This window comes from Uloborus diversus, chromosome 10 (genome assembly GCF_026930045.1).
Source record: "Uloborus diversus isolate 005 chromosome 10, Udiv.v.3.1, whole genome shotgun sequence".
NCBI lineage: Eukaryota > Metazoa > Arthropoda > Arachnida > Araneae > Uloboridae > Uloborus > Uloborus diversus.
The window spans coordinates 45051561-45078943 of NC_072740.1; the positions used below are offsets into that span (position 1 = coordinate 45051561).

Genomic DNA, 27383 nt, shown 5'->3' on the forward strand with positions numbered 1-27383 from the left:
ACTCGATGTAAATTTTGGAGCATACATAATATTTTAATAAAAGATTAAAGCTTTTATGTAGTTTCAATACCTATTTTCAGAACTAGAAAAAGCAGAAAGAACTTTCAAAAACAGAAATACAATAATAGCAAGTTTGTTGCAAATGTGCTCTGGTTTGGAGCCAAAAGCATGTGGTATGCCTAGATACTTTGACCATGTGACTAAAGCAAATGGAAAGCACTATGAACAAATTCGAGGACAAAAATTAAGTTTCTTCTTCCTAGATCTAGACACAATTTCTTATTCAAATAAGAAATTCAGATAAGTTTCTTCAGGTACCTTTAAAAAGGGAATAAAAACATTAAATTCATCAAAAAGGACTAAACAATGTGTTAAAAAATAATTTAATTATAAATGTTAGAACAAATGCACAGCATTTGTTTTATGTACAACAAATGTGATAAAATCATTTACTTTATTAAAAGTATACAAGCATGATGAAGAGAATCATCTTTTTGAAGTAAGCTCTTTCAGAATGGCGAGTAATTGCTCTTTTAAATTAAGTTTAAAATTTTCATACCATTGCACCAATTTTATTCGGCGATTAATTTTCTCTTGCAATGTCATCTTTTGCTCCTTTTTAATCAAATCTGGTAGCTCTAGCCAGTCATTAATATATATAATTGGGGCTTTATATAGTTTTAGTAATCTCAGAGGAGAAGGAGCCATAATTCCTTTTGAATTGCCACAAGCCCCAGGAGTCATCACATTTTCTACAACAGGCACAGATCCAAACTGCATGGCTTCAAATATTCGGTAGCACTCTGAGTTCATTCCAACAGGGTTCAGTGTTAAGTCACTCAAACGTAGACTTTGAATGTAAATACTGAGGGATTTTTTTGTTTCACGAGGTTGCCACCTGGAAAAAATTTATTCAAGACATTTACAAAATGATGAATCATTTTGGTTTTTTGCTTAAAGTGTCTTAAAATATTACAAAAACTTTACTTCTATTCAACAAAATTTCAAAACGAAAAAACTTTCTTGCTGGATTTTTTAACTCCTATAAATACAGATCAGACCACACCTATCTTTGTTAACAGAAATATTCAGGTGAAATGAATCATTAAGATTCTTCAATAGATTTTCAGGGTTGGCGAGCAATAGCCAGCAATGGCAAAGAAAATGCTTTTTTTTAGTTCATGACTTTTTTTTAACTGCATAGAATGAAAGTGCTTTTGTTCAGTTAATTTCTAAGAAACTCTACAGTCAATTTGTAAGATTAACAAGATCTGACTTTCTTCCACAACAGTTGATTTATTCCAAACCCTGAAGAGGGAATGCCAGCCAAGTCAGAAACTAGGAGCCCAAAGGAATACTGTATATACTTGGTATAAGTCGACCCCTCCCCCTACTTTTAGAAAAGAAACTGGGGGGGGGGATTTAAAGCTTACATGTAAATCGAACCCCTACTTTCTGAAAAGTCAGTATTGCTACCTTGTTTGAAAATAAATTTCCTTAAAAAAAAGAGAAACAAAATGTAATTAACATGCCAAAAATCAAAAATGCAAGATTTTACTTTCATACAAAAAAAAAGTTTCATTTCTGGGATCGCAAATTTCGTAAAGGGTTGGTGATTATGATTTTTGTTAATAAAATTTTTAATTTTGACCCAATACACATAAAATTGTGGGTTGTTTAAATATTAAATTTATTTCTTTAAATAAACATTAATTTCCATGGGATTAACTATCCAAGAAATTCAGGAATTCGGCATTTTCTACACTTTTCAAGTAGTCGGTCTATTATTGCAAATATTCAAAATTGCACAAGAATGTTTATTTGCTTCTTTAGCCTTTGTTTGAGAGGGTTTAACCAAAATTGGGGAAACACTGGCATTGTGAGTTTATCCAATAATGTTCAGGAAAGTTTTGAAAATCGGCTCGGCACATAGTCCCCCCCCCCCCCCCCCAATGCTTTTAAATTATACACAACATATACACAAGCATCTACTCAACACCAAAAATGCATCTGATTCAAAAATAGCTATTTCTGAAGTATTTTGCCTCCCTAAACACAAATATCACCATCATAAGAAGTTGAGCTTAGCTCTCATTTTCAAGATACAGAGCCAACTAGGGTAGTGAAATCTCACTAATGCTTATTTTTCCTAGCAAATAACCCCCCCCCCCCCCAATCGGACTGACTAGGGCTCAACCAGGGCTAGATTTGCCCTGTAAGATAAACAAGTCATAGTTTAGGACTCCAGCTTTGTTAGAGGCCTCCAACTTCCAAAAAATTGCACGATTTGTTTCTAATAAAATGGAAGTAGGCGAAGAGTGGGTACAGTGAGACACGTAAATTTAATTAAATTTTTTGTTATTAAAAAACACAGAAATCAATCTAAAATGCATAGAAAGAGAAAAGATACAAAATTGTATAAAAATCCGAACCTATGTGGCAAACCACATTTTTTTGGTTAATTTTGCATGGCATGAAGGAGCAATTAAAATAATGTAACTAACTAAATAACTTACTGAAATAATATATAAAATGAGTTGAGTTTGAGTTGCATATAATAAAACACTTCAAAACTTTCTAAATAATTGAAATATTTTCTGGATGCAAAGGGATTGAAATCTCAAACAAGACACACAATTTCTGGCAATGGACGAATTCCAATGTTGGCATGTTTCCAAAACATAAGTGTATGGCCAAAATTGCAGTGGATGAAGATCGATTAGGAAAGTCCTACAAAGGACTTATCGAATTCAACATTGCGATCTTTCCACCAAATTATTGTAATTTGCGAGAATTTTAGATTTTCTTCCAATTTTAAGAAATCTGCAAAATTTCTGCAAAATACTACCTTGAGTTGGAAGATATTTGTAGAAAATTTGCAGTTTCTACAGATTTTCTACACCGCAGTTCTTGCAGATTTTTGGCACCGCAGATTTGCAGATTTTCTGCACAGTGGTTTCAGCAGATTTTCTGCAGAAATTTCACTGAAACTTGCAGAATTTCTGCAGAAAATTTACCAGTTTTCCTCTCACATTTGAACAGAAATGTCTGCTGCTTAGGCATTTGTTCTGTGACGTATGTTGCAAATTTACTAGTATTCTGCTTTAGGGATCATGTGGTTTGATGAACTTGAAGCAATACCCTTGTTTCATATAATTTTGAAGGAAATTTATTAACAAGGAATCATTGAAACAACAAGGAATTATTGAAGACATGGAATTGAAAACAAGGTGAATTCGATATTGAAAACAAGGAATTATTGAAGTTTCTGGATAGAATAACTGCTTTTAAGAGTTGCCCATTAATTGTCTTCAGACAAAGAATTTTTCTTATGAGAAATTAAATTGTCCCCTGTTACACATTTTTAAATAAGTTGATTTTATTTATTCAAAATAAAAAGGAGCTTTAAATTTGAAAAGAGGCATATATAATAAAATGTATTAATATAATCATATTCCATAATTATTTGTAAGAAAAGGTGCAAATAGAAAAGATTTAGAAATATAACAGTGAGAGGTACAAAGCTGAAATGTTCTCTTAGTTATAGCTTGACTTTAGATTCCAAAAAAAATTAAGATCTCACTAGTTGCACTGTTCATGAGGGATTCTAGAAATGCAAAAATGGGTAGTAACATGTTATTTAAATCAGCTCCCTCTCAGTTTGATCACATTAATATGCACAGTTGTGGCATTTTTACTTGGTTAAGTGTTTACATTAGCACGGTATCAACATGGGAAATCAACATCTGATAGGAGAGAATATAGAGCCAGAATGACACAGAAAAGGACATCTATAAGTGGGGAAAAGGGAGAGGGGTTTTACCACAATTATAATATACATTTGTGGGTGAAATCAGGGAATTAGAGGGAAAAATTCAATGTTCACAATGTTAACACAATCTGATAGACCTGTGGTCCTTAACCTTATTATAATAAAGGGCCTAATTTTCATTATGGAAGGACTGGTGGACAGCATTAATCAAATATGTGAGCAGTGAGAAGCAAAGGGATGTAAGTGGGCTTTATAAAGTTTTGAGGAAAATGCGTAATTCACATTTTAGATAAGCTTTCATTGATTGTTTTGCCCCCAAATCATGCTGGATAGCAGCATCTACCAAGTGCTACTAGTGCCATATCTTGCCCCAAAACAGAGGAGAGGTTCTATTGTTTGTAGTAGCTATCTCCATTTTTTTTAAATTTTGACACTTACATCCCTTTGCTTCTCAATGCCTCACATATTCTTCAATTTAGAGGGACACAATGTTAAGTTTTTAAATAAGTTTTAATTCAGTTTGAAAATTACTATAAAAAATGATATTTAAAACATGTCTAAATTAAAATTATCAAAACGGTGATTTTTTTTAGTTCAGTGAGAAATCTGACATTCTTTCTCTGTTATTAATCAGTCAAGATCGACTTCTATGTGTAATGAAGCATGTGAAGAACTGCAATAAATCAGGACTTCAAGTTTAGTCAACAGTGCAGCATTGCAAGTAACAAAGCCAACAGAATGCTCAGGATTATCAATCGAGCTATTTCAAAGAAATCTAACAAGGTTATTCTGTCTTTTACAGAAGTTTGGTAAGACCTTACTAGGAGTATGCTGTTCAATTTCAGTCTCCTTATCTCAGGAAAGATATTTCTTTATTGGAAAGGGTTCAAAGAAAGGCTACTCGGCTAGTAAGGGGACTTTCAGATTTAGTATATGATGCCAGACCTTAAAAGGATATGTATAGCCATTAAAGGATATGTATAGACTGGAGCAAAGGAGAGTGAGAGGGGGCATGATTCAGTTGTTTAAATTTATCACAATGAAAGATTCTAATGGGTTAAATATTTACACGGTAAGCAGGACAATGGGTCATTGGTTATAAGCTATTCAAATCTCAGGCTAATTTGGAAATTAGGGGAAAATATTACTTTAGTAGAGTTAGGACACTTGGAACAGCTTACCAGAAGAGGCTGTAATGAGAAGGTGGTAGATAGCTTTGGGTGTTCCATTGATCTTCATTGAGGACTAATAAACTGACTACAACCAACCTAGCTGGGTCAGAGCTTGTTGCCTGTCGTCACATTTGTATTCGAAAACATAATTCCTCAGTTTTGACATTACATTCTTTCTTTTGGAGAACAGCTTTTCACAAATGTAAGAGCTGCCCAAAAGGGATGTCAGAACAGAAAATGAGATCTGATTGCTAAAAATTGATCTTTTTTACATACAATTAATAAAAATCCAACGGTCCGAAGTTTTTAAAAATTTCTCCTGTAAACCACTATTACTTTAAAATACAATTTCATTTGATACACTAGTGGTTATTAAAATGCCACCAAATATGGAAAAAAAGTATTGAATTCAAATCAATAAGCTGGTTATTGAAATCTTCACAATGGGCCATGGGTTGAAGATCATTGAGATAGACTGAAACGGTTATACAAAATTATAATAACAGGAGTGCCACTATATGTTTGTGCAGAACTTCTGCAGTTAAAATTAGAAAACTTAAAGAGTGAAATAATCACTTTTCTGCAGGGAATGTCTCATTTTTTTATCACAACAAAGGAAAAAATAACACTTCCAAAATACAATGAAAGGAATCCATTGATCTATAGATTTACTCACTCATTTCTTCCTTTAATGAAACAGAATTGGGTAAGATTATATTTCTGTATTACATTAAGTAACTTTTCTCTAGATGAATGAGCATAGACGGAGCCTAAAAAGTTGCATGTGTAAGGACGTGCATTCTCTAGATCCAATTGTTTAGGGTCAACTTTAGGAAAACCTCTATACCTGAAAAAAATAAAAGCGTATTTGAAGTGATTTAATTACATGTCAGCATTTAAAAAAAGGTGAAAAAATACTTGAATAGAACAAACTTACGTTGCTACTCCCAAAGGCCACTGATAAAAATGTACGTTATCAACTAAAGGACTATCATAGATGATAAATGTTTTATTAACTAAACCACCAGCTCTTGAAGTATATGGAATTATCCAATCATTATGGCACTGTTCATTACCTAAGATAATCAAAATGGCACTTTTCAAGTTGTTGAATTGTGGAAGAAAATCCAGCCACATTTTTGCAAATGACACTTTGTCCTCACTTCTGCCATTCAATATCAATATCAAGTGTTCCACATCATTTGGTGCTTTTGTTGTGATAACACCGGGCCCTGTACGAAACCTAAAAATAGAAGAATTAAACATGAATATACAGTGAAACATCTTTAAAAAGATCACCCACTCCAAAGATACCTCTGGTGAATTACAGCATTAACGGAAGGGCACTTTATACAGAGAAATCAATGTTTTTATGTCTGTGAGCAAAACAATTATGTACTTTTTGAAAAAACTGATGTACAGACTCTTATACACACTGTAGCAAGTTGCTAAAAAAGCCAAGGTTAAGAATCTGTTGTTTGTAACTTTTTTTTAGTTCAAATTTTAAAAAAGGTAAGGGAAAAACATTTTTTGACATGATATAAACGTTAACCTATTCATTATATTCTGATAAACAAGTTTATTGAAATAACAGTATGTAACAAAAAACAGATTTCATGCTCTGTAAAAGCACAAAGAGAAAAGTTGGTTTTGCCCTTGATTTTCTGAAAGTGATTGAGTCATTTGGGAAAAATAAGTTAGGATTTAAGAAATTCATACATTTCTGGAGAAAATGATGTATGGCAAGTGACCAAATATTAACTTTTAAAATTCAAGTGTCATGTCCTTTATCCTGGAATTCACCCTCTCTAAAGAGTCTCTTTTTTGTTTCCAGCACAAGGGCAGATCCAGTGTGGGCAATCGGCCCTAAACAAAAGTTAGAATTTTTCATAGAAATGGCCTGCAATTAATCTTCACATAATTAAAAACACTATGCTGAAAAGGGAGAATCAAAGGTGATCAATCCAGCGAGTTAAGACAACTCTCAGAAAAGGAAGATGATGAAATTGAAGAACTTATCCATCCCAAAAAGATCATCTTTAATGAAGCAAAAAGTGCCATGCATGTGATGGGGGCGTTCACTGAATCGAGACCTGATATGGACTCAAAGACATTCAATGCTATTTCCAATCTAGAAAAAATAATTGACGTGGAAAGAAAAAAAGAGTACCCGTCAAACTCTTCTTGACAGATATTTTAAATAAAGTATGGTAAGTTCTTATTTTGTGTATGTGTTTGTTAATGAGGTATATAGTATACTTATAATAAATGGAATGATTTTTTGTAACATTTTTGATAACTCTAATGTTTTATGTCTTCCTTTCAATTTCGAGTTAGCGAGAGTAGACTGAAATTTAAGTTTGATTCATTCTCCATGAATATTTCATTATATCTACGTCCAGTACTAAAACTGGCAAAAAAATTAAAAAGATGCTATTTTGATAGTACACTGCTCAAAACAATTAGGGGAGCACATGGTTTTAACAAAATTACGCAAAGATGCATACTAATAAATAACATAAAATGTATGTACATATAAACATCTATAATTTTAAGCCTACCAGGAAACGGAAAAAGAAAATTTTATATGCCAATCAGTGTTCATGACGTCAAAAACCAGAAAAAGGAGATAAGAGCAGAAATCGAGATGTTGCAGAAACGTCCGTTTTATTGCCGTAACTGTGAAATTCGATTGCACAGTATTTTTTCTTGAGACAAGGTTACTTGAGAATGTCTTAACAGAGTGATTTACCGGAATCCATGACATGACATCTTATAGACAGACTGGAATCCGCGCAAACATAACGTAGTGTCGCGGACGCTGTTGGAGTCTCCAGAAGTGTTGTTGCAAGGCTTTGGAATCAATTCCAAGAGACAGGAAATGTTAGACGTCGACCAGGGCAAGATCGGCCACATGCCACTGAAGCAACTGATAACCAGTATATACTGTTAATAGCTCGTCGAAACAGAACAGAGAATGCTACGCAGCTGCAAAGACAGTTACTCTTGGCAACAGGACGAAGGATGTCCAGCCAAACAGTACGTAATCGGCTTCATGAGGGAGAGCTCTATGCACGTAGGCCAATGGTCCTCATTCCGTTGACCCCACGCCACCGTGCTGCCCGAAGATGATGGGATGTTGAACATCGAGATTGAGAGCAACATGATTGGAGCCAAGTGTTGTTTACAGATGAGTCCCAAATCAGCCTAGAGTGTGACATCCGACGCTTTCTGGTATGGAGGGACAGGGTAACTCGAAATAACCTCGCATTCATTCGTTAAAGGTCACAATACAAATGAGTTGGTTGGATGGTATGGGGTGGAATCAGCATGGGCAGACGTACGGACCTGCATATCATTCGGAATGGCACTTTGACGGACCGATGGTATGCAGACGAGATACAGCGACCTCATGTCACCCCTTATGCTGAAGCCATTGGATATTTTTTTGTTTTGCAGGATGATATTACTCGACCGCATAGAGTTCGTCTGGTGGAGAACATGCTTGAAGCTGAAACAATACAGGGTATGGAATGGCCAGCGTGTTCTCCTGACCTGAATCTAGTCGAGCATGTTTGTGACATTCTCGAACGACGCATTGCTACGCGATCAAGGCCGCCTGTTACTGTTCGAGACTTGGAAATTGCACTTCTTGGGGAGTGGAACAGTATTCCCCAAAGTCAGATAGATAACCTCATCGCATCCATGGCAAACAGGTGTGCAGCAGTCTTAGGTGTTCGAGGAGCCCACACGCCTTATTAAAACTTATGCATCATGTCTAAACAGTGTCTTTTTTCATCATTTACATGTAACCAAATTGTTGCCCTAAATCATCTTTTTACGTTTTTTCCATACTTTCAAAGCATTAAAACTTAATTCCAATTATTTTACGTCTTTTTTTCTGTATTGCGCATTGATACGCGTGTACTATCCATTGTATGCCAAAACATAGCCGTCTCGCCCGGTTTTCTTCACATTTTTGCTTGCTCCCCTAATTGTTTTGAGCAGTGTACATCTTGCTTTACATGGGTAACAAAAGGCAACAGTAAGGTCTGAATGGCTATTTAGTCCTCAAACAAATCGGAAGTTAACAAATTCAAATTAGATAATGAATACAAAAAATAGTTTTTTTTTTCTTTTAACTCTTGATACTACAAACTTAACACTTTAACTATCACTTAAAAATTTTAATCATGTATCATTAAAAAATGCATATAATTTTCTAAGCTTATGATTTTCTTTTGCCATATTTGCTCTACCCCCCCCCCCCCCCCAACCCCCCGTCCATAACCCCATATTAGTTATCAACCCTCTAAAATGATTTTCTAGATCCGGCCTTTGTCTAATGGAGTCAGAAAAGAGGTTTTTTGAGAGAAAGTCACTGAAAAGTAATGGATAAAAGCTTCACAATGCATAATACTGTTTTGTTATAATTAAATTAGTTAAATATATTTCATGTCTATAGATCTTCAAAAAAGAAATTATTTAAAGTATGTTCATCAACAAAAATTGATGAATAAACTTTATTTTCAAGTTATTTGATCTTTTCAAAAGAATGAAGTTAGATATCATTTTAACATAAATTAAATTTTCAGTCATCAAGGGGAGCATGATGTGGACATCTATCGGCGAATGGTATAGCAGTGTATAGGGACCAATGTTTAGGTCGTATGGCTGTAAGCAAGTGGTGTAAAAGTTTTCGAGAAGGGCGGAGAACGACATCGGATCGACAGTCACTGGGCCAAGCAAAAATCACGATCACCAATGATTCCATTGCCTTCGTTAATAAAATGATCCAAGCTAATCGAAGGATAAAGACCCCTGCAATCAGTGAGGAACTCAACCTGAGTAAAGGAACGGTTCACACTATCATCCACAAACCCGCCCACACGTCTCCCAGGGAAGCCAGATGACACTAAACAAATTCAGTTGAGAAGTTTTTGAGCACCCTCCCCCCTATCAATCAGACTTGTCATCCTGTAACTTCCACATCTTTAGAACACTTAAGAGAGGATACAGGGGAAATACTTTCATTCAGACGGTGAAGTGAAGGAAGGGGTGCAGAACTTCCTTAGGAATCAGCCCCGATCTTTTTACAGAAAAGGCATCGACCAGCTGCCACAAAGTAGGGACCTGTATTGCAATGCCCATGGTGATTTCCTTTGATTTACATTAAAAGTATTATTTTATTCAACTTGTCCACTTTTCATTTGGGAAACTCTCATATTAATCTATTCTCCAATATTGAATATACATTTTTGTTATCATAGAATAATACAGTAGAACCTCGATTATCCGAGCTAAATGGGACCGCTAGTGCCTCGGATGTCGGAATTCTCGGTTAATAGAAACTTGGTATAAAAATTTGTCGGGATTGCATATTGTATTTATTAAAATACGAAAAAACATTTTTAAAGGATGGGCAGATAAAAAGTAATGTTTTACAGTTAAAAAACTAAAACTGAAAATATCTTGTAGAAAGTTTTGAAAAGTCAGTTGATTTTTTTTTTTTTAGCAATACCAAGTTAAATATTGAAAAATGCATAAAAAAACACAAATTTCCAGAAAATATTTTTATTTTCAAGTTGGAAATTCATCATTTTATTAAATTTACATTTTTTTTTTTTTTTTGAAAAATAGACTTCAATATCAGCTAGGTTAAGAGAAACCTTGGTTAATCGAAGCTTGAATATTCAAGGTTTTACGGTAATTTCAAAAGGAAAGGAATTGTATAAGTTAAAAAGAATCCAAATACTAACTTAAATTTAAAGTTTTCAATCTTTTTAAAACCATAGCTCCAGACACCATCCATTTTACTTTCAATTTTTCCATTGAGAATATGCTCCCACAAATATAAGCCTAAAAATTTAAAAAAGAGAGCATGACTATTCAATAACTATTTACAAAGTGTCTCAATGAATTTGAAATGCTTTGCAGAAAACAAGTAGGCCCAGCTGAAGTAAAAGGAAACATAATTTTAATGCTTCAACTTTAGATCCTTTTATTTTTTTCTGGATGAATTGAGCTGTTTGCTAGCAAATGAAATCATGTGTATTTTCACCTCAGAGTGTTTCTGTTTATCCTATAGTTACTAACATTGTAGTTTCAAAAGTTATCACATGTGCAGCAAAAGTTTGTTTTCATTTACTCCATGTTTCCTTTTACCCCAACTGCCCCTATTTGATACAAGCTGAGTACATTTATAATAATAACATCTGGTTACAAGATTAACAGCAATAAATCATGTTAAAAAGGTTTTAAGGATACAATACTTTAACTTAGGCAACAACTAAGTTTTCAGAATCATTTACAGTGTCATAATATCCAAAAGTCAGATGAGGCAAGTGTTTGTGCCACACTAAAAATCAGCATCAAATGAGCAAAATTGACTATGAGAGAAAGAAAATTTCATGACTCAAAAGTAAATATTTTTGAGTAATCACATTGCTTATTGTTCTCATTTGACTGTTTTGGAGTCTTTGATTTTATTTTCCCCCGCCTCTCTCTGCAGCACCACCGTCAACCAGCCCCTCCCGATGCTGCTCCTCCAGCGAGCAGCGTTTACAGGTTGCGTCCATATCCTACACACACAGACATGCATACATGCACACCTACACACATACACACATACTTATGCCTGCACACAAACACACGCCTACATACACACACACCTGATTGCGAAAAATATAATTTGAATTCAAGACATCAAAATTCAAATTAATTAATTTTAATATTAAAATTTGTCAATTTTAAAATTGTGCTAAATCAGCATTTGTCTTCATTTTTATTTCATTTTCTGTCTTTGTATTTATAAGTTATTCAACTGAATTTTATTTTGTTATTAAAGAGAAGTATTTTAAATAATTTGCTTATGAGAAAATAATGATAGTGCATCTAGATTGATCACCATTTTGGTTTTTCTTAAACCACATGGTGATTTTACCTTGGGACAGTTAAACATTTTGTACCTTAGGACACGCTCCAAGGTACAACATATGCATGGTTCTTAATAATTAAGATCTGTTTAGGAATATGAAACAATGTTCTAATCTTATGTAGTCTTTTAAACACATTCGATGTTAGACAATAATTCATTATTCATAATTCATTATCAAATATTCATGATTTAATTCACTACCATGAAAAAAATATTTTTTTTTTTTGTTTTCTGGTGCGAAATTGGTTCAAGTATATGGCTGTTTCCTTAATCATGAAGATTTTACCATAGTACAACAAGATGTGTCCCAAGGTACAATAGGATGCTGTACCTTGGGACAGCTTGGAACTTTTACTTTAAAAAAAAAAGGCTGGCAACATTTTGTTTTCAAACTGTTTGAATTTAAAAAAAAATTGCACAGAAGTATGTTAGGGTATTTTAATGTGACTTTTGGATTTTAAATTTTATTCAAATAATTGACATTAAAAATTAAAATATGAAAGTGTCCCAAGGTACAATACTCTCCCCTATATTAAGAAAATTTGTAATATGTTTTTGGAATTTATATACTCGCATTCTTCACTCCTATTTGAAAAAGGCATAATTTTGTCCAAATTGGATTGCCCTTTTAATGAATGTGATAAAGAATCAATCGCAAAATTTCTATACCGGAATTTGCTGGGTTGTTTGGTTTTTATTGCCAACAAAACTAGACCTGATACTTGCTATGCAGTAAATGTACTGTCGCAGTTTCAGGAAAACCAGGAATTAATCATTGGGATACTTTATTAAAATTGCTAGGATATTTGAAAGATACTCAAAATTATATCCTAAATTTATCAAAAATTAAGAATCTAAATCTTTCATGTTTTTCTGATGCAGATTTTGCAGCGAATAGAGATGATCGCAGTATTCAGTAAGTGGATTTTTTTTTTTAAATTGATAATGTTCCGGTATTCTGGCGAACTGTTAAACAAAAGTGTGTTACGCTTTCAACAATGGAAGCGGAATACGTAGCTTTAACTGAAGTTGCAAAAGAAATGGTTTGGATTGTAAATATACTGAAAGAATGAAATTCTAAATATTTCCTTAAACTCTAAAGTTTTGTATAGCAATAACCAGGCTGCTATTAGTTTTTCAAAGTTACCTGTTGAGAGTCATCGCACTAAACATATAGAGGTAAAATTTCATTTTATTAGAAATCTTCCCAATAATGAAGTATTGGACATTAACTCTATAAGTAGTAAAGTTAATAAAGCTGACATTTTTACAAATCCTCTGGTTAAAGATAAAGTTATTGAATTTTGTAAGGGTATATTTTCTATTTCACAGTTTGGTTTCAAAAAAAAATAATAATAATGTTTTAATTTTTATATTACATGTTAAAGTTTGTCCTTTTTGTAAAGGAAAGGAGGCTCATGAGAGGGCTGAATGATTGGAAATAAGGAAACATTCCTGGTCATGTGCCTCCTATCCTCCATGTAAACATTTTTCTAAACTAAATTTGGTTTGGCATCTGTGTAAATATGCTAAAACTGTTTTGTTCACTTCTAAATTGAAGAAGAAATACTTTTTTGATTTGCATGCAATTGAGCAATCGCAGTAGCGATTCAAGGTATAAAACTTTGATGAAGTGATTCTCCCCTTGGATCTTTTCTTTTCATGCTATAACTTTGCATGCTATAACATGCTATCTTTTCATGCACATAAGTACAATTTGTAAGGAAATGCCGGGATGGAATGATTTTAAGTTTCTATAAGGTGCAATAATGTTTTATGATTTTAGTTGAATAAATTTTTACCAAAGTTATTTTGAGAAGTTTTTGTGATTATTCAAGTAGAATTTCAGTTTGTGTTTCACATGATTGCCGAATCTGCAATGAATATTTTCCAAGAGTTTTGGTATAAAGAAACTAATGATTGCCACATTTATACAAAATAGACTATTGACATGACATTTGTACAAAACTATTCTTCAAAGCCACATGCTAAGATAAAATATTTTTTTTTTTTTCCGAGCAAATTTACTACAGGACTTGACCCAGCAGTAGAGTTAATTATTAACAATGCTTATGAAAGCTAGCATGTGTCAGATTAAAATATTTTCTCTCTCTGTACTTAATGCTAAAAATGATATTAATATAATAAAAACAATAAAAATATTTAAAATACCTATTGCAGCTTTTCCCCATATTTCCACATTGTGTGTCTCAGATGGCTGATTGAATTCATCTGACTTTGCTTTATAAAACTGTTTACCAAAATCCAAGCTTTGATTTGACCATTTCAAAGAAGACTTCTGTGCTATAAAAGATCTATAGTTTAGTGGAGGGTCTCTTTCAAATTCTTCTCCCCAAGGATTCCAATCCTCACCGTCATCTATATGAGAAAGTAATATTATAAGTTTTAGTGAGAACATTAATAATTTTAATGAAACATGGAAAAAAAATTACAAAATTAATTAGCTAATTATTTTGATTATTCAGAAATATTCAAATTTTCTGCATGCAATAAATTATTAATGTATATAGCAGAAGTTCCCAAACTGGGTGTAGCACAAAGTTCGCCAAACCGGGCCCATCCGGATTGCCCCCAACCAAACAGACTCACCAGTGTTGTTTGGGGGGTGCACTTGAACATCCCACTATCCCCATACAGTGAGTTTTTTCAGAATTTACTACATATTGAAAACTTTTACTTTAAAACAGATTCAATATCATTACTATACTGATCAATAACAAGTCCAGAAATTGCCATCTTTCTTTCTGGCCAATTTATTAAGCATTAGAAATTAAAGATACAAATGGATTTAACATTTTTTTTTTTTTTTTTTTTTTAATGCTTAGGAAACAAAAACAAGCAGGGTTTGAACCGGGGTTTCTTGAAAAGTCCAGCCTACCAGGGTTTTTGATCAAATACCTGGGTTTTATCAGGTTTTTGATGAAAAACCCAGGCTTTCTCTAGTGTGCTCAAGAATCAGTTGAACAATCTCTATTGAAACATAATACCAAACAAATGCTTTGCTACTTATACTTTTCGCACAGCTACATATAAATTTTAAATTATGCATTTTTTTCCCTTCTTCTTCAATGGCCTGGCCTTTATTTTCTCTTAAATATATTGTAAAACATATCAAAATTAAAGGAAAATATATGAGCTTGAAAACAGTTAAATATTTAGATGAAAAACAGTGAAATTCTGTAACAATGAATACCGATTTCACAAAATATCCATTACAACAAGCAAAACATTTGGTAAAGTTTTAAAACCCATTAACATAAAGTATAAAAAATCTCATTTTAGGGAAACTATTTTTTTTTTTTTTTTTTTTTCAAAAATTCATTACAACAAAATGTTTTTCAAAGTCAGTTTGAATATTTTTACTTTTTACTGTTTTCAGAAATAAAAAATCATAACATGAAAACTATTTGTACTTTAGAAACAGAGCCATTCAAGGTGGAAATCCGTTTATGTTGAAACGTAAGCTGGTGTGACAGCAAAAGTCGGTGTCTAGCAGGGTTTAAGCTGGGTTCTAAAGTTCTTTAGCATAAAAGCTAAAAGTGGGGGAAACGTTTTAGCAAAATGCTGAAATATGTTACGTTATTTCATATCTTTCTAAATGCCTCAGTGTGTTTCATCTCCAGTTGAAAAGAAAATTCTTATTTCATCTATGACAGAAGAAATAAGTACAGCAGCTATTTTTTTAACGTAAAATAAAAAAAAAAAGAAACTTACACATTTGGTTTTTAGAACGTAGCACTCCCTTCTCCTAATAATGCAGTTTGAGGGAGACATAATGCCGGATGACTAAATATTGTTGTTTATTTTCGAAATTCAGATAGTGTTTTTGCATTTTGCGAAAAATTTGACCAGTGGCGAATTGGTTAAAGAAATCGGCCCTGGCATAAAGGGATGTCGCGGCCCCATAGCTTCTATAGATACTAATTTTTACAAAAATGATTGGGAAAGGATATCACTTAAATATGAGGAAACTATTCAAGGAAATTATATACTTTCTTTTAAACAAAATTTAACAGATGGGATTCTTTTCTGTGTTTTAATGGTGAACAATTGATACAAGATAAGCTAAACCTTTGTTAAAAAAGGGATGATTGTAACTATTTAAGAATTTTTAAGTTGCCTGGTGCTGTATTGATTATTTACATAATGATATTTTCTAACATTACTTCAGTTAGAATAGGGAGGTTATTAGGGAGGTCAGGTGTGTGTGCGACACTTTAATTTTTTCAAACACATGAATCAATACAGAGAGAGGTAGGGAGTAGATTGATTTTCTTCATATGGGAGTTATTAAATATTAGGATTAGAAACATAATTATAAGTTTAACATTGAGTTAGGAATATGAGGTCCTGGAATTCTCTCCCCCTGAAAGTATTTCAAATTGTAGTCCTAAAAACGCAACTTTAGATGATCTCTGGTGATGTTTGGGAGAACGGAGGCTCGAGGGTCCTCTTCCGGCAATTTTTTGAAAGTGAAACTACGAACTTGCATTTATAGATTATCTTCAATTATGTTAGGAAGATGGGGTACGGGAAAATTTCATAATATTAGCTCTGAAAACGCAGTTTTAAAAGATTTTGGGTGATGCTAGGGAAAGGAGAGATTCGAGCAACATCCACCAAGGATTTTTTTGAAATTGAAATCTTAAAAAGGTAACTGTAAACTTTTTTTTTTTTGATAAAAACTATGACATCTACAGTTATTCAAAAGTTAAGTTCCCAAAAACGAAACCTTTACCGACCTTCGATGATTTTACGAAGAGGAGTTATGGCGAGGCTCTCCTTGGAATTTTTTTGAAATTGAATCATTAAAAATGTGATTTCTGACCTGCTTTACTGATGATGACGAAGGGTGAGGGAGGGGGGGGATTTTCCTTAAAAATTTTCAATGCTGTAGATTCAAAATTGGAGTTATAAACGATCGTTCATAGTGTTACTAAGAAGAGAGAATCAACGGCTTTCAACCGGTAAACAATCGAAACTTCGGAAAGAGAAATTAGAGGGGTAATTTTTAATGCGGAAAGATGAGGTTAATGGACAATGGAAGATATAAAGGTCTGGTGTACCTGTGAGTCCATAACACCATGACATGGACTTATACATGATACAGAATCTGAAAGTGAGAAACGAAGTAGATCGATAAGAAAAGGACTATGGCCAGTTACAAAAATTGCTTGGTGTGTGATGTTTAGATTTAAATTTGAGGTTTTAATTTAATTTTTGGGAATAGGTCAAAAAATCTTCTGTCATGATGTTATGGGAAAAGTGGGGATTTGGGGGTTTTCCTTTTTTTTTTTTTGAGATTGAAGCTCAAAAAAGGTAATTTTAGACGATCTTCGATGATATTATGGGAAGGAGATGCTTAAGGGACCTCTGAAATTTTTTCGACACTGATTTATGACGCTCTTTAATGATGGAGTATGGACGTTTTTCGAAGCTGAATTGACAAATACACTGTTGTAGGCCATCTTTAATGACGTTAAGCTAAGGAATGGGGTTCGGGAGTTTTTCCCAGGAATTCCTTAAAAAGCTAAGTTTCAAAAACGCACTTTAGACAAGCTTTAGTGACTAAAAAGGAAGATATAAGCTTTTGGATTCCTCTCTTCCTAAATCTTCTTTTATTTATTTTATTGATAAAAAATATGAAACACCCTCCAACAGTATTTTCCTTCAAAACCATTTACATTTAGATTTTCCACAGTAAAATTTTCAATTTCTAGCCTAGTATTTTTATTTGCTTGAAATGCAAGCCATCTGCGGCCCTGGATAAAAAAAAAAAACTTTTCTTGGGTGCTTTGGTGACTTTAAATAACTTCAATGATCTTTGGCTCTTGATAAAGTTTTGTTTCAATGTTCAATACACGATTTTTACATTCAAACACTTAGAACTACTGGTGTGACTATTAATTTCAATATTTTCATTCTCTCTCGCTATATTTTCTCTATATACATAACTCTGATTTTCAGGATGATATTTTTCATTTTAAAAAATAGGAGAGGTAAATGCTAGAAAAGGTCGGTGTATCGGCGGCCCCTGAGAATCAGTTTTTTATATAATCATTTTTAAATTGAAGGGTCTTTAACTGCGGATTGGAATCAAACCAGGGATATTGAGTATGAACTGAATATTTTATTTTTGGCAACAAAAAAAAGTTAGAAACGCACATTTAGGAGATATTTACTTAAATAATCTTTATAATACAGAATTTTGGATGCTCCAAATTGTGTTTTAAGATTGCATTTTTTGTTAAAGCTTTATTAAAAAAATACTTTTCGTCACTTTTATTGCAATTGTTATAAACTACAATTCATAAAAAATGTGAATTGCCATTCATAAGTAAAGTAAATGAGAATTGCAATTCATAGATGAAATTGAAAAAATGACAAAAGTATTTCAACTTTTAAATACTACCCTTGTTTTTCTGATTTTTATTGCATTACTAAAATGAAATTCGCGGCCCTATTTCTGAAAAACTGGGCTGGTGTAGCACACACACGGTACCCTTAGCCACGGCCTTGCACCCTCCATCCGCGGGCTTGAGCCCATGAATGAAAAGGGATTGAAGCTACAGAATTTACGTAGAAGTATTTACATTTTACTGTTTGTAGACAAGCCAACTGATCGGCCCCAAACATGACCGGTCCACCGGGCAAATGCTCGGTTGCCCGCCGGGTGTATCCGCCACTGAATGTGACCTTAGCGGAAACTCTGGTGTCTAGCCATGAGCAATCGATTTAAACTAACCAAACGGTGAGGCACATTGCAAATTCGCAAGAGGGGTCAGCAGGATTTCAACTTTTCTTGCAGTCAGTATGAGTGACATTCATTAAATAGAATCTGAGACCAAATCTCTTGTACAAAAGAAAATAACACTTTTTGTGAAGATGACCTGCGAATAAAAGCTCAGGGTTCAGTATTTTTCACTTTGTATCTTCAAAATAAATAATGTGTTTAATTATACTTTAAACTGTTAGTAACGGTAAATGTTGCAGATTTAATTATTAGAGTGTAGATTTGCAAAACTAACATTTTTATAAAAATAAAGTTTTAAGATGATACCATAACAACGAATATTCCATTACAATGAAATATTTTGGAGTTGTCCTAATGGGATTTTAATATTTTATTTCTAAGTCATGACTAAGTCAGCACTTTCAAGAAGGTAACCCTTATGTATATTCAAAAACAAACTGTGTGAGTAACATTTTGAAAAAAACATTCCTTGTAATCCTAGAATACATTTTCTATTAATGCATTTTTAGTAGTTTGTTCTCACAACCTAGGAGTAAGTTTTAAGATAAAGGGGGCAGCATAAACCATAAGCATGAATAATATCATGTATTTTAAAAGTCATTAGCTTAAGAAGTTGGAAAATAAAAATCTGAATATGCCCTACAATGGGAGTGAATTGGAAATTTGAAACTTTGAACATTAAAAATAATTATTAAAGATATTTTCAATTTTATTTTTGGGACACAAACTATGGTCTAGTTTTGTTCTCCTATTTTTGAGAAAAATAGGACTTTTACTTTATACAGATTTTTTATACAGAATTTCTTAACGGTGTTCCAATTCACACCTACCGGCAAGGTAAGTTGGAAAGAAGTTTAACAAGTGCAAAAAGGAAACATGATTTTAGGACAGTCATGGAGCAAGCCAACGCTTAAAATTAGAACATCCCAGTAGCTTATATACAAACCTTGTGTTGAATGAAATTTTTGATTATTACTGTTTAATTTTAGTATGTTTACTGCATTTTGTCATGTAATTTAGTGTTTTAGAATTTTGGGTCTCATTTTTGCTTTTATTGCATTCTTGAAGTGTTATTGCATTTCCTTGAGCTAAGCCTGACATGTGGCAATTTCTGTGTTTTGATTCTGCATGTTTTGTTGGATATAGAAACTCAGTTTGTTTTATTTACTGCTAAATTGTATTTTATTTTGTGCACTTGACTAGGTATTGCGAGGCTCTGAGAAGTTGAACTCAGACTTTAACAATGTTTTCCTCTGTTTTGGAAAATAGAGAGGGGTAATTGGCGCTAAGCTGAGTTGAGAAATTTTCTTAGTAGTTTTTCAAAAACATTCCAACTAAAATCCCAGCCAATATAACACATTTATTTTTTACTAAACTCCTTTAAAACAGGTAAACATAGGGGGCTGGGTGCGGCGCATATATAAATTTTTTTTTCTTTGAGAATATATTACGATGCGGCGCTTTATTACTGAAAATACGATAGTTGGTTTGCTTGGAATGGAATGCATAGGAGCTGGTTAAATCAATGAGCTAGGTGCATGAAAATGCTACTGAAGGCAATTTGCAAACAGCAGATGGCATGCATCTGAGTTCTGCAGGGATCGAAATGATTAGTGGTTTAATTTTAGGGGCTTGGGAAACAAAAACTAAGTTTGAATAGCGAGCCTGGTTCTAGCATACAGTATCAAAGGATGATAATTTTTTTGGTATTACTAGAAATGGAAATAGGATGTCTAATAATGGTAGTAATTTCAACAATTAAGATTTAAGAAATTTTTTTAAGATTTAGGGGTGTTAAATAAAAGAAATTTGGGCATGTTTAAAATTTTCTATATACCAATGCACGCAATATTAGGAACAAGATGGAAGAATTGAAACACATAATTTTAAATGAGAAGTTGGATGTAATTATAATTACAGAGACATGGGCGACAAAATTTTTTATGCAAATTAATTACGTATTGCTAGGTATAATTTGTTTAGAAAGGATAGAGTAGGTAAAATAGGAGGTAAGGTCTTATTTTATGTTAGAAACACTTTCACTTGCAATGAATTAGTCATAAATGATAAACCTACTGATATTGATAAGGTTTGGCAGGGGTTGATGAGCAATAAAGGCTAAAAATTGCTCTTGGAAAATATTTATTGGGAAAAGATTTCACACCAACGACAAGATGAACAGCTGTATTGTATTATTAGTGACATGCCTCAAAGCAGAATACTTGACTACGTTCTGCAATGTAAAATCATTTGGCCAAAATTGTTCTGCAAGTACTTCAAGCAGTGTACACACAAGCAATCAAAGTGACCTTTTCCACAAATTGGGAGCCCTAAACAAAAATTGCTTCATACAGGTTTTATTTATTTATTTTTTTTTTTCAGTTTTAAAAAATTTACTGATTTGCTATTCATTTCTCTAGAGCCTAAACCAATTGAGATTCTCCAAAAAGATTTTTATATGCTTTCTAAAATGCATTGAAAGAGCAAAGATAAAAAATTTAACAAAAATCTGAACCTTGGTGTCCAACCACGTTTTTTTTTTCTTTAGGTTAATTTCACATGGCATGAAGGAGCAACTAAAGTAATGTTAATAAATAAATAAATCCCCATGTATATAATAACGAGCGATCAAGTATCATTCCCGACGTCATCAACAGTGAAATTCATGCCATGGCATGATAATTTGATAATATGTTTTGGTAGCTTGACATGCAGAAAAATGCTTTTGACGAGAAAAAACTTTTGACGAGGCCGAATTGGATACAGCATCTTACCGTATTATCTGGCATGCCGGGAAATTCGAACTTTCCGGCATGCCGGATAATTTGAGGTTTGTTTTGCAACAAAACAAAAGTTTTCCACATTCAGTTCCAATCAGAAAGCAAATCACTGTAAGGAAAAATTAAATAAATCCTGAAAGTAGCCTTCTTTTAAAAAAAAAAGTTATTGCCTACAATATGTGCCAGTTATTTATGGTAGGTCATTATGAATGGATTTAATTATATGCCAATAAAGTAATCAATTCAGAAAGCAATCATCGTCACTGAGATTTGTTTATAAATTTTTAAAATAAATTATTTTAGGTTCCTTTTAGAGAGGTAAATTTATTTTTTATGTATTGAATAGCTATGGTAAATCTTTAGCGGGCAGTAAATTACTGCTTAAATGCTTGCTTACTTAGTTTCAATTTAATTTTTATAAAATTATTCGTAATTAAACAATATTTTTCGTGTTAAAAAAACGAATGACATTGTTGAATGAAAAATTATCATATAAGCTTTGTGATACAATATGATTAAAGTGAAAAAACTAATGTAAATAAAGCATTTTTTTTTTCAACAATTTATCCTTTATTTACGTTAGTTTTTCACTTTATAATCAAATGACATTTTTTAGTAAATATTTTTACAAAATTAAAATGTTTTTTAATACTAATAAGATATGCATAGAACTTATATTCATTTTTAATCTGAACATATATATTTTATAGTATTTTTTTCCTAACCTCGATTTTTCCGGCATGCCGGAAAGGACGAGGCTAGTGTTACTGAAAATCTGGTGACCCCTGAATTTTGCGGCATGACGGATAATGCAGGGTAATACGGTAACTGTTTTACTAGTAAGACAGTCATTTTAGAAGAATGAAGAAATGAAAAAGTGGTCAGCAGTGAACACTTATCTACTGGAGTTTAGGGTTAATCCACTGGAGTTAGGGTTGAAATTTCAAAATATCACCAAACAGGCAGTTGCTTCATTCAAATGTAGAAGCAATTTTCACCTGTCATACCTTGACCAGCGATTTTCTAGTTACTAAAATAATGAATGAAATGAGTTGAGTTAGAGTAGCAAATAATAAAACACTTCAAAAGTTTCTAAGTAATTGAAATGAGTCGAGTTAGGGTAGCAAATAATAAAACACTTTAAAACTTTCTAAATAATTTAAATATTTTCAGGATAAAGAAAGATTGAAATCCAAAACAAGACACGCAATTTTCGGTAATGGACATGTTTCAATGTTAGCATGTTTCCAAAACATACGTTTATGCAGGAAATTGCAGTGGAAGATGGATTGGGAAAAATATGGAAAAAAGGAACCAAAAATCGCTTGAAATCAAAATCTTTCCTGATTTATGAAATTTCTGCAGAAACTGCAGATTTTCTCCAAACATCTTCCAGCTCAAAAGATAGTATCTTGCACAATTTCTGCAGATTTCTTTAAGTTCAAAGTAAATCTAAAGTTCTTGCAAATAACTTATTGAATTAAACGTTTTTCGCGAACTTTCCGCCGAATTATCGTAATTTGCGAGAATTTTAGATTTTCTTCTAATTTAAAGAAATCGGCAGAACTTCTGCAAAATTCTATCTTGAGTTGGAAGATTTTTGTAGAATATCTACAGCTTCCGCAGAAATTTCACAAAAATTTGTCTGAGTTTTCCTCTCACATTTGAGCAGAATTATTTGCTCTACAGCTCCAGCATTTGTTCTGCGACGTACTTTGCAAAATTAGTAGCATTCTGCTTGGGGGGTGACATGTCTGTAACATAATGTATACTAATGAGCATCGACTTGTAGCGAATGCACGGTTGCCAATTGCTTTGGCTGGGAAAGGCAGTCCATGGAGTGTGAATAAAACAGTCAGAGGTTCATATTACTTTGTCCTCCTTATTTGTATTGTCATTCCACACACGTTGAAGAACCCAACCCTGGATGATTTAAAAATATATAACAATGTCCAGTAAGGGATCAATCATCATAATGGGGGATTTCAATTTTAGGGCATTGATTAGAAAAAATTTTCCCCCAGTCATGGCAGATAAGAGGAATTTTTAAAAGTGATTGATGACTTTCTTAGATCAAATTGTAACTAAGGGAGCTTTTGTGTTTTTAAATGTTTTATGTTTTTGTGTGTTTATGTATTTATGATGTATTAGTATGTATCAAAATTGTTCAAGCGAGTGCTTGGTCGCTCATTACTTGTATTCTGTTCCCCGCAATCACCACATCCGGTTAAACCCTCACCAGGGTTGGTACAGTGGTGATTGGTGAGGGTTTAAATAAATAACCCAGGGAACTCCACAGGATACGATTTTGGATCTAGTTTTCTATGATGTGGGAAGTTCTGTTAAGGGGTTGTGTGTAGGGGCTCATTAGAGAGAGTTACCACATTCTGGACTAAATTTGATGTGTACAAAGATGAATATTTTAGGTTAGTACCCAATTTCAGAAATACCGATTTTGTTGCACTTTGGCAGAACTTGAAAGAGGTATTTTCATCAGGATTGTGATTGGAAAATAGCGAGGTAGATCTGCAGTGGACAGAATTTAAGGAAAAACTAGCAAAAATGGTTGGGGATTATGTTAATTTCAGGAGAAAATGTGTTAGTACTAAAATTTGGCCCATGTGTTTCTCTAAGGAAACTCATGAAGCTCAAAATTATAAGCAAGCTGCTACTCCTCAGTTTAATGAAACTGGTCAGTATGCAGATAGACTCCAGTATTGTAAGGCAAGGGGAAATTTTAAGCATTTGGTATGGATTCAGAAAAGGGAATTAGAGCAAAAGGCAAGCAAATAAAATTGACAGTACTCCTAAGAGGTGTTTCGCTTATTCTGGGAAAGTTTGCAACAATCAAATTGAGTGAGTCACTGGTTGATGAGCATGAAAATTTAATTTAAAATGATAAGGATGTTGCAAATGTTCTTAATAACTTTTTTTCTAGTGTGTTTAACAATAACTGTATCTGAACAGCAACTAAAGCTCCCGGACCATATAACATTTATCCACCAGTGGTTTATCCTTTATAACGCTCTGTAACGCTTTTTGCAGGGGGAGAGAGTCAGAGGAAGTGCTTCAGAAGAGTAGAATTTAAGACCTTTTTTTTAGGAAATCTAGAAAAAAAGAAAAAAGAAGGAAAGAAATAGGAAGGAGGGAGGACAATTAGCTGGGTAACTAAAGAAATTTTTAAATTCAAAGATTTATGTCTCAAGATTTTCCCTCCTTCCTGAAATCCGTTCTTTTCTTTTTTCAATAACAAAAATGTTATCGGAAAACATTCAGCGTTCTAGGAGGTGAGGGGCTCAGGCTCTGTGCCACTTTATTGGACAATGGACCAACACAATGTGCACTAACATTCTATTTCTTTCAACGGTGCTATGCTATCATTAAATAGGGCGTTATTTTGATTTTTAATAAGATCAAAAATTCAGCTTAATAAGTCTATTCACCTTATTGAAAAATTTATTATGAAAAATTATTCAGACATTTTGCTTGATTAACAGAACTGTATGTGGCCAACCATGTGGGGTGCACACCCTGCTAGGATCGGCCTTGGTTAGAGATAAGTTGATGCAAATCATGAGAACAAATGATGATACGGCCCCTTTTTTTTTATTCCACAATATACTTCTGAGCTGAAAAGCAAGAGAGAGAAAAAAATGAAAGTGACCACCACAATGACAAATGTGAAGAATTTGAAGTTAAATAGCCCTCATTTTATATGATTTTTTTTCACGAACCCGTTTTTTTAAACACTCGGTTTTGACGAGCAACTATCGCGGTCCCTTCGCGCTCGTTATAAGCGAGTTCGACTGTATTCTACATTTTTGTAGAATCTCTTTACAATTCGATATTTGTATAATTCGATGTGCCACCAAACTTGCAGAGTACCACAGAATTGAATCTTACAATGGCGTTAGATCGGAATTTGACTGTGTGGTGGAAAACATTTAAGTGTGATTTCGAAAACAATAATTGAGCTCGTCTCGTAACAATAAAAAAAAACTATCAGTATGAAGGCAACATAAAATAGTATTTTTGACTGATGCAAATATTTACAATACAAAAACAGGATAAAACTCTATCAGTATGTAAATAAAAAAGGATTTTTGAAACCAAATGCTAGTTAACAAAATTCACATGTCCTGAAAACGTACTAACTCACCCGGCAAGGCTAACTTTCTATGAGTAAATTCAACGTCTTTTACGCTGCTGTTGCTCTTAAATAAAATGTAACCAGTATAAAAACTTAATGTTAAATATGCAAAAAAAACAACTATGGTGACAAGCCTTAACGTCAAAATCATAACTTTCGATACATTATTTCACAACACATTTTCTTAAACAATCAATGTTGCCATCTTCTTGTAATTTTTATTTTTACTTGTAAAAACTTAAATATTGAAAAATAATTAAAGTTATCTGACAAAACCATAATACATGATGAATACCAAATATTAAATGACATTAATAAATATTTTTCCTCCATAATTAGTTTTATTCATCACGAGCGAAAATTCCTTTCGTTGAAATACTACAACTTTGTACGTACCGCCGACTTTCGCTTTCGACCGTCGCTTTCATGCGCTAACAAATTGCGAAATTTGCGGAAATGAATGAAAAAATATTGCTTTTTTCAGGAACGAATTTCCAAATGTTAATAATTGTAGGGAGGGTTTTTTCTTTCCTTTTTTTTTCATCAATTTAAAAAAAAAAGAAGAATTTGTTTGAAATAGGCACACAATGTTAGGTTTATTCAATTGATCATAATTATTACATCCCAGCTTTTTAGAAGCAGAGTAAACATACTAATATCTAGGGTAGGCAAGGTTTGTACACAATGGTAATAACCAGGGACGGATACAGAAATAATTTTTGGAGGGGGAACAAGAAATTAAAAAGCTCATCCCCCCCCCTTTTCCCATTTTTCATAACAAAGTCTTAATGACTTGATTTTTAAAAGATTGGCATTATAATAGGGAAGTTTTCGATTTTTCAATTTTATTTTTATATGATAGAGTAACATGTATGAACATCATAGGTGAAAAATTTTTTGCGATACGATAAGTAGTTTTTTTTAAATTAATTTTTAAAGTTCAAGCGCCTGTGACGTCAGATGGCATAGGAAGTGACGTCCGATAGGAGAGAAACGCTAGCGAACCGGTTCCCATGTCATGGGAGAAATCGAAGAACGTGCATTCGACTTCGAAGATGAAACGTAAAAGGCTTATCTCCTCGCGTTTCTGGAACATTAAACCTCTCATCCTCTCGGAAATATTCGAATTTCACCATTGATATTATTTGAGGAAGATTATTTAGATTGTGCTTTAACGAATCCGGCCTCCATAGTGTGTTCAAAAGGATTATTGAATTTCTAAAAAATAAAAATATCAGCGCGCTCAAAATGTCCCTAGCGAAAACAGGGGATCTTCGGCGTAAGGTTGCCCATTCGCGCCCTGTGACGTAGGCTCGTGACGTTTCAGAAGAGCGCACTTTTGCGCGTGGATTTTTAAAAATTCATTAAAAATCAACCGCGGTGTTTTAAAATTCGGCGATGGTGAATTTTTTAGTTTTGAGGGTCAATTAACAATATACAATAGCCAAAATATGAACATTTAATAGGTTGCAACTTCCCTATTTTCTTACTCAAACCTACTAAACATGTCCTAAAACAAATAGATTACTCCAAGAGCTCTGACTGCATCTTTTTTTCATATGAACTACCTGAAGAACAGTATTTATTTCCATGAAATGGCTTCCATGCATGGTTTTCCCTTCCTTATGAAAAATAAAAGGTTTAGCAAAATATTTTCTTCAGTTAAAAAAATCGAAAATCACCTGAAAATACCAGCCGTACGCTTTTTAATAGATGCCATTTTTATCGATTTATATGCAAATCAAGTCAAAAGAAGCCAAAATAAGCAATTGCATTAATGTATAAGTGGATGTTTTT

At 33.1% G+C, this 27383-nt stretch overlaps 1 protein-coding gene across 1 annotated transcript; it reads right to left on the reverse strand.

Moving 5' to 3' along the window:
- Positions 1-366: 366 nt before the first annotated feature.
- LOC129231499 (ribitol-5-phosphate xylosyltransferase 1-like) lies at positions 367-25765 on the reverse strand. Its single transcript, XM_054865826.1, has 6 exons — positions 25596-25765; positions 14054-14260; positions 10704-10803; positions 5882-6187; positions 5621-5791; positions 367-898 (listed from the first exon to the last, which is right to left on the reverse strand). The coding sequence occupies exons 1-6, from the start codon at positions 25735-25737 to the stop codon at positions 487-489; spliced, it is 1338 nt and encodes a 445-aa protein (XP_054721801.1). The 5' UTR covers positions 25738-25765; the 3' UTR covers positions 367-486.
- Between the last annotated feature and the right edge of the window lie 1618 nt (positions 25766-27383).

Coding starts and splice junctions, on each gene's coding strand:
- LOC129231499 (XM_054865826.1), bottom strand. CDS start 25,737: ATGATTTTGACGTTAAGGCTTGTCACCATAGTTGTTTTTTTTGCATAT. Junction 10,804..14,053: donor ATGGGGAAAAGCTGCAATAG/GTATTTTAAATA, acceptor TTAAATTTTTAG/GCTTATATTTGTGGGAGCAT. Junction 5,792..5,881: donor TGGCCTTTGGGAGTAGCAAC/GTAAGTTTGTTC, acceptor TATTTTTTTCAG/GTATAGAGGTTTTCCTAAAG.